Raw genomic sequence first — 7808 nt, forward strand, 5'->3', positions numbered from 1 at the left:
GGGAAAGGGTGGAAGGAGGAGGGGCAGGTAAGCTTCCCTAAAGACGTCGCAGTCTAGCGACAGAAGGAAGTCATTCAGAGCATCACAGGTAAAATGTAAACCAGCCTGTCCATCTGGAGGACTCTAGCTCTATCTTCCCTCTGGAGCATAAACAAAAGAACAGAACAGGAGTTGCTCTTGCCCCACTTCCAACATGGAGGAGCCCTTAGAGGGATCTCAACAAGTTCAGCCATGGGGCCTGCCAACATTTGCCCCTCAGCCCAGAGGCAGCTGTCTGGGAAAGTCTTAGAACTGCAAGTTGTCATAGTCGTAGTCTTAGTCAACCATCGAAAGGGAGGCTGAGGAATCTCGTTCACTGGAGCTTTCTTCAAGAGATCTCTGAGGGATGCTGCAGGTGTAGGATGTTGAATCACTGGGAAGGCCTAGATGGCTACCTGGGGTATTTTTTCTGCTCTTCAAAGCACAGTATCCACCTTGCCTGCCTCTGGGGACGTCTCTGTGTTAACTTCAATATTGCTTTTTTGTGGCAGAGCCACCAGTGGTGAAGGTGACGCGCCAGGCGCACTCAGATGGCATGGAGACCCTCGTCTGCCGAGCCCACGGCTTCTACCCCAAGGAGATCGATGCTAACTGGAGGAAGGACGGGGAGGTCTGGGAGGAGGGCACCTTCCGTGGCCTCGTCGCCCCCAACTCAGACGGGACTTACCATGCCTTGGTTGGCATCCAGATCAACCCAAAGGACAGGGACCTTTATCAGTGTCATGTGGAGCATGACGGCCTAAAGGAGCCTCTGGATGTGGCCTGGGAGGAGCCTGGTGAGAGACAGTGGGGGGAAGGGAAAAGTATGGATGCTGGGAGGTGAACCTTCCCTGAGGCTAGAAGGAGGGTCAAAACCAGAGACACACACCCCCGCCCCCACGAGCATCATCACTTATATCGACAAACCCAGTGGATTCTCTTGTGTGTGTGATTGGGTGGAAAGCAAATGATTTTGATTTCCTCATGTTTAACAGGTGCAGCCTTTTTTTGTGAAATACCTGCTTCTTGCAGGCAGTAAACTGAAATTATATGTCACGGGCAGAAACTGGCTGCCATCTTTTCCCCTGTAAGCCTGGATAGATGCACTGTCATGGAATGTTCGTAAACCTTTTACTTACTCAAAGTGTAATGTGTCAGCACAGTGTGATGTGAATTTCATGAGTTCTGAAGTCCTTTTGTCACTGTGGACCCATAATGGGGAAATACTGCTTTGGTTTTTCCTTAAATTGTTTTCCTTTTTTCCCAATTCAACTTTAGCCTCCAACATAGCACCCATTATTGGGTGTGTTCTGGGGGCCATCCTGCTGGGAGCAGCTGCAATTGCTGGGATCATGTTGTACAGTAAGTGAACTGTGAGTGGATTTGGGGGGGGGGATGGAGATCATTTGGCTGTTGGAAGGGCTCTTCCTTCTGGGCTGTACTGCTCCGGTGTTCCCCTTCTGCCAGCCCTCATCATGAGTATGTAATTACATCCAAAGTCAGCCTGACTCCTCTCTAGCTGGCGAGTAGCATCCTGTTCTATTCCTTCAAAGTACGTTGAAATCTAAAAATAAAGATAAAGCCACCCCGACCCACCCAGAATGCTTCTCCTGGTGCTGACCTGAGTTCTATTCCAGCGCTATTCCAAAAGAAGGAATCAGAGGCAATAGGGATTACAGTGGAGGGAATCAGGTGGTGGGGTGATCCTTGGAAAGCCTTCCTATCCTCCATGACTGCCAGTTTCCTGGAGGGCTGTTGGGCTTCCTTCCCTGGAGGCTGTTAGGAACTGGACAGAAGCATCTGCCAGGGGTCCTTCCTGACCACAGCGGGTAAGTCTGGATGATCTCTGTGGTATCCCTTTCAGTTCTAACTCTCTGATTCTGTGTCTTTAGGAAAATGGCAGTCAGGATTCAAAGAAGTGCCAAGTGAGTGAGATCTTTTTCTCTGCATGTTATTTCTCCCAGTGTGGGCAGGTCTGGAGTGGAAACTAAGGAAAAAAGAGGATTAGTTTATTGAGGGTGGTGTCTGTGTCCAAGCCAGAGATGAAAAAACACTCTGTTGCTATAAAAGTGGAAAGAAAAATAGATATCTAAAAGGGAGGAGAGTACCAACAAGATCGGCCACGCAAGGCCTTCTCTCAGTCCCGCCAACCAAATCAGCTAAGTTGGTGGGAACTAGAGAGAGGGCCTTTTCAGTGGCGGCCCCCACCCTCTGGAACTCCCTCCCACAAGATCTTAGGCACGTCTCTTCCCTGAATATGTTCCGCAAGGCCATAAAGACCTGGCTTTTTCAACAGGCTTTTGGGACTTTTGGGGAGGCCTAATGTTCTTATGTTTGAAATGCCTCCTACTCTGTATTCTGTTGTTATTATAATTTATAATTTATATTGTTATAGTGTATTGTATTTCGCTGTATTTACTATATGTACGTCACCTAGAGTGGCCATTGGCCAGATAGGCGACACACAAATTAAATTTTATTATTTTATTATTATTATTATTTATTACTTAAACCCTCCCATGATCCAGGGAAACAGTGTCTGACATTAAGCGGCAATTAAGGGAGAGGTCATTTAAAAAGCAATTAACAGGAATCCTGCAGCTGTCCTTCACTGGAAGCAATGACAGCAGAACTCCAGCTGCCCAACTTGCCTGGAACCGCCTCTTCAGACATCTGGAGGGCAGCAGGGTGGGGAAGGCTGCCCTGCTATAACTCAGCCTGGAACCAATTGTAGATTAGCCTTTTGTTTTCCAGGGGTGGGGAAATTAATCTGTTTTTATTGACTGTTGATGGTTTACTTGTATTTGTATTGCATTTTAATTATATGACTGCAATCCTCTGTATAGGTTATCTGAGAATAAGCTGCACTGAACTGAACGGTGCTTAATTCTGACTGTACGAGGTTCAACTTGTAAAACACACCCATCTCTTTAAGAAAAGATCCCCAGCCAGCTGTTTTCCAAGCTTTAGCTTTTTAATTAGAAATGCAAACAACTTTGCACAGAAATGTTACCATTGAAACTGCTGGCATAAAGGAGGACCCCCATCAGAGAAAAGGAAAGCAGGACCTAGCCTCTGCTTGGCAATTTTCCTGATTCTCGACTTCCTCTATGCTAATCTGTCACAAACACAATAGTAAAACTTGAAAGTCTCAAGTGGTCAGAGCAAGCCCCAGCATGTCCATCACAGGGGGAGGAAAGAGGCCCGCCTGAGACTCTGCAGAGCCCTTGCCATATTCCAGGGCTGGGGGCATCTGTGGCCCTCAGAGTGAGGCTGGACTCCCAACCCCCATCACCCCAGAAGCCAGTGTGTTCTGTGCTCAGGAATGAGGGGTGGTCCTTGTAGTTCAGCAACATCCGGAGGGCCGCAGGTTGGCCACCCTGCCATAGACACTAGTGGGCTGGATGGACCAATGGCCTGACCCTGCATAAGGTCTGTTATCTGGTAGGAGACATCATCACTCCTGCTCTGGAAAAGCCACACACCCCATTTCCTGCTCTGCTGTGCCATTCCCTGTAGCTAAGCCTGAGCAGGAGTGCCTGAAAGACTTACAAGTGTATTTCCCTGTTTACTGGGGGGGGGGAACCTGTGGCCCTCCAAGTGTTGTTGGACTCCAGTTCCCATCATCCCAGACTCTTGACTTTGCTGACTGAGACTGGTGGGAAATGGGGCCCAACCACATCTAGAGGGCCACAGGTTGCCCCCCTCTGTTGCCCACTCGTACCTGGGAGCAATTCCCATTACTCGATGGGGCTTATTTCTGTCCTCTGTGGAGCAGAATCCTGTCCCATCGAACTCTGTGAAGTGCCAGGTACAGTGAAGGTGCCGTGTCAATCAGTCAACAATACAAGCAACAGAAGCTGCAAGCAAGACACTTTTTGATGTCCTGAACACATGTTAAACCATTCGGGGGGGGAGAGAGAGAGAGAGCTGCTTTTGAGCCACCTGTATCCCTGGGGCAGGTGGGCAGTGGAACTACATGGCAGCTGGAAGGGGAATCTGTCTCTGTCGTCCTGGAAAGAGGGAGCAGCCCCCGGGACCCCTGGCCCCTTTCTCTGTGTTGATTTGAATATTTATCATTCTTGCCTATGTAAGTTTTTGTGGTGTGTTTAGGCTGTAGCTAAAGCAGTTGTGCTCAAAGGGCCTGGTGTGTCTGAGAGTGAGAGAAGAGGTAGTCAGTATACCCCCCTCCCTTCTGCTGACCTCCTTCTTCTTTCCCCCTTTCCAGCAAGTGACCGAGGGTCCGACAACTCCAGCAAGGGTAAGTGCGGGAATCCCATCCCACAGGGCAGGGGGAGTTCTGCTTCTCAATAATGGAGATCTTCTCAATTTCACTGTATCTCCAAAGCCCTATAGAGAGTCTTCTCTAATGCCCTTCAGACATTCTGTGCCTGCCCAGTTCAGAGTTCCAGTGGAGAAAGGCAGGTCCTACTCCCTGACCCTTGTTTGAATCCCCCAACCCCACTTGCGAGGAGCCAACTTTCAAAGCAGCAGAGCACCGTCTGCTCCCATCAGGCACACATTAGCTAAAGAGCACCTGGGCTCTGTGTTCAGAAGCACTGAATCCATTGCAGTCATCTGCAGATCCCATGAAGCCAACCGGTGGAGGCATTTCTACTTGCAGTGCTTGGCCTTCTCCTAGGGAGTCCTGAAGCCTCAGTGAGGTCTAGCCTCCTCAAAATAAAACCTGTCTCCTGAATTGTTAATCACCTGTACAGTTTTGGGCAAGGTTCACTCCATGTCCTTTCTCTCCCTCACAGGGAGCAACCCGGCCGTCTAGGAGCCCCAAAGCAGGTGAGTGGCAGGGAAGGGGAGGGGGAGACTGCAAGGCCTCAGGAGGGAGATCTTGGCCTCCAGTCATTACACTTGAGGAAACCTCAGCCCCTCCTCATGCTGACCACTTCGGGAACTGAAGGAAGAGCAGCCGTGGGGTGGGACAGTGTTGGTGCTGTGGGGAAGATGGATGTACACAAAAGAGAGACTTCCAGCGCTCTGTGCCTTCAGTATATTTGCAAATAGTTTTCTCTGTTCTTGCTCCGTCCATCCCCTGCTACGGGAGATGGTGCCTGGGCAGGAGGGGGCTCTGCTTCCACCTCAGGCCCTCAGCTGCAGGTCGCTCCCCTTTCCCAGCGAGACGAGGAGGCAGGAGTGGGGGCAGGAAGGAGGCAGGTGGGGGGCAGGAAGCCCTTGGCTGCAGGTGGCTTCCCTTTCGCGGTTGCTCAGCCGCCCCCCCCTCCCTCCTCCTGCTGGGAGAGACATTGCCCCGCATCCAAAGCAGTGTTGCCCCTTCTCCTCTCAAGGATCTCCTGGTGCTGGCAGTGCTGGATCAGCCAGGCAGCAGCGGCAGCTTCTACCAGGGTTTGATTTGCTGGTTCAGCCCCAAATACATTTTCCTATTTACTAAATTTCTGTCTTGCCCTTCCTCCCAAAAAGGGCCCAGGGCGGCAAACAGGTGATGTTTTTGTTATGTGCCTTCAAGTCGATTACGACTTATGGCGACCCTATGAATCAGCGACCTCCAAGAGCATCTGTTGTGAACCACCCTGTTCAGATCTTGTAACTTGAGGTCTGTGGTTTCTTTTATGGAATCAATCTATCCTCTTTTTCTACTCCCTTCTGTTTTCCCCAGCATGATTGTCTTTTCTAGTGAATCATGTCTTCTCATTATGTGTCCAAAGTATGATAACCTCAGTTTCATCCTTTTAGCTTCTAGTGACAGTTCTGGTTTAATTTGTTCTAACACCCAATTATTTGTCTTTTTTGCAGTCCATGATATGCTCAAAGCTCTCTTGTAGCACCACATTTCAAATGAGTTGATAAATGACAAATGAGTTGATAAAGCACTATACACTTCTACACAATATCATAAAAACAAAACACCTTTTAAAAAATCTTTAAAACCATTAAAAAAAACAATTCCAACGCAGATGCAGACTGGGACAAAACAGAGCTGAAACTGCGTCCCCCTGCAAATGAACATCCTACGCCTCAAGCCCTGGAATCATTCCCTCACTTCCTTGTATACTGTTTCAAATCCTTGCCCTCCCCTGATCCTTCAGCAGGACCTAGAATCTGTGGGGTGCTCTGTAATGCATCACTCAAATTAACTCTGGTGACGACGACACTGGGGCCAGGTGTATGTGTGGAGGGTGCCTGTTCTTCTAGCAAAATTGCAAGGACATTCTCCCACCCTGCGAAGCTGAAAACTGCACAATTGGATGAATTATAGCAAGTCTCCCCCCGGTAGGGTTGCCAGGTTCATGGCCTGAGACTGATCCTGTAACTTTAGGAGAAGAGAAAGTCAGCCAAGTGCAGGTGTTCTTGCAACACTGTAATGGGAAAAACCACAAGGTGGAATTCTCCCTTCCCCCTGCACAACTTTTAAAGATACAAAAGACCTCTTGGTTGCCAGGCCACATTTTTGTCAACTAAAAGAATTTAAATGGACAAATCAGTTTACCGTGGTAGCCATAAAAGAGTTGAAAAATAGTTGAAAGTAGGACTCCTGGGGAAGAGTTGTGACTCTTCCTGGGGAAGAGTCACAAGCAGAGCAGCCAGAAGCCCTGGAGGATGCATTTCAAACCCTGCTCTCTTTTGTGCCTGGTTTCTCCATTATCACAAACCTACCTGGACCTTGAGATCAGCCTCAGATGCCTGCAAGATCAGTCTCACTGGTGGGCACAAGAGATCTTTTCCTACCTGCCCACCCACCCCATCCCATCCCGCACTCACAGCAGCTTTGCTCTCCACATCCAGGGCGCTCGTGGCCTCATCCAGCACCAAGACCTTTGCGTCGCGGATCAGGGCCCGGGCAATGGCCAGGCGCTGCTTCTGCCGGATGGAGAGCTCCCCCCTCTTCTCCCCAAGTCTGCAGGGAGGCAGGAAAGAGAAAAAGAGGTGGAGAGAAGGAAAAACCACCATCCTACAGCCTTGTTGCCAGAGCACTAGAGATGATGAGACCTTTTCAGTAGTGGCCCCATGCTTGAGGAATTCCATTTCTAGGGAGATACATGCAGCTCCCTCCTCTACTGGCTTTTAAATGGACCCTGACATTAAAAGAAAAAGAACTGCTTCAAGTGCTCTGTATTGTTTTAACTGCAGCTGTTCTAATGTCATCATATTTTTGGTTTAGGTCATGGTTTCATTAATAACTGACGTACTATGGTTTTGATATGAGTTGCCCTGGGAAAATTTCACCCCGAAAGAAAGCATATATGTCAACTATGAGTAAATAATGTCAGGGAAACAGAGCTCCTGTGAGCAACAAGAAAAACCCTGTGTGGGTCAGGCCACAGGTTCCCCTAGTGGTCCTGTCCTTGTCACAGACTTCCTGAGGAAAGTCATTACTAACAGCAATTTCCATGTTGAAATTGGGGGGGGGGGGATTCTGTTTTGCTCAAATCATGGTCAGGTTGGCCTAAGTCTGTGGAAGCCATTTTCCAAAATGGCCACTGATGATCCTTCTGCACCAACTATGAACCATGTCAAAGTCTTTTAAAATTGGGCGTATTTTAATAATAGCAAAGAATAAAATACAGTTTTATCATAACATCAGGTGTGAATATGCATTTTTTTTTTTAGAAAAAAACATTTATTTTAAAATAGATTTATATCCCGTCCATTTCATTTTTTCCTCCAAGGAACTCAAGGTGGTGTGGACGGGTCTCCTTCCTCCTCAGAATTGGTGAACCTGTCAGTTTTGGTATCTCTCAGTTTCTCATTCTCCACATCAGTATGAGGGTGTTTAAAAAAAAAATCCTCATGAATTTCACCTGATATAATGCATTTTG

General features: G+C 48.4%; 1 protein-coding gene across 4 annotated transcripts in view; it reads left to right on the forward strand.

Moving 5' to 3' along the window:
• LOC133381455 (major histocompatibility complex class I-related gene protein-like) overlaps positions 1-7567 on the forward strand; it is a 38774-nt gene extending 31207 nt beyond the window's left edge. For 2 of the 4 annotated variants that reach the window (XM_061620595.1, XM_061620597.1), the window contains exons 4-9: positions 531-815; positions 1297-1380; positions 1911-1943; positions 4247-4279; positions 4779-4812; positions 5785-7567. In XM_061620595.1, coding sequence (XP_061476579.1) covers positions 531-815; positions 1297-1380; positions 1911-1943; positions 4247-4279; positions 4779-4798 — 455 coding nt within the window. In that variant the 3' untranslated portion in view covers positions 4799-4812; positions 5785-7567. Of the gene's footprint in view, positions 1-530; positions 816-1296; positions 1389-1910; positions 1944-4246; positions 4280-4778; positions 4813-5784 lie in introns of those variants that run through there. The other 2 variants (XM_061620598.1, XM_061620599.1) reach the window with 2 other exon arrangements.
• Positions 7568-7808: the final 241 nt, after the last annotated feature.

Source organism: Rhineura floridana, chromosome 3 (assembly GCF_030035675.1).
Source record: "Rhineura floridana isolate rRhiFlo1 chromosome 3, rRhiFlo1.hap2, whole genome shotgun sequence".
Classification (NCBI taxonomy): Eukaryota; Metazoa; Chordata; class Lepidosauria; order Squamata; family Rhineuridae; genus Rhineura; species Rhineura floridana.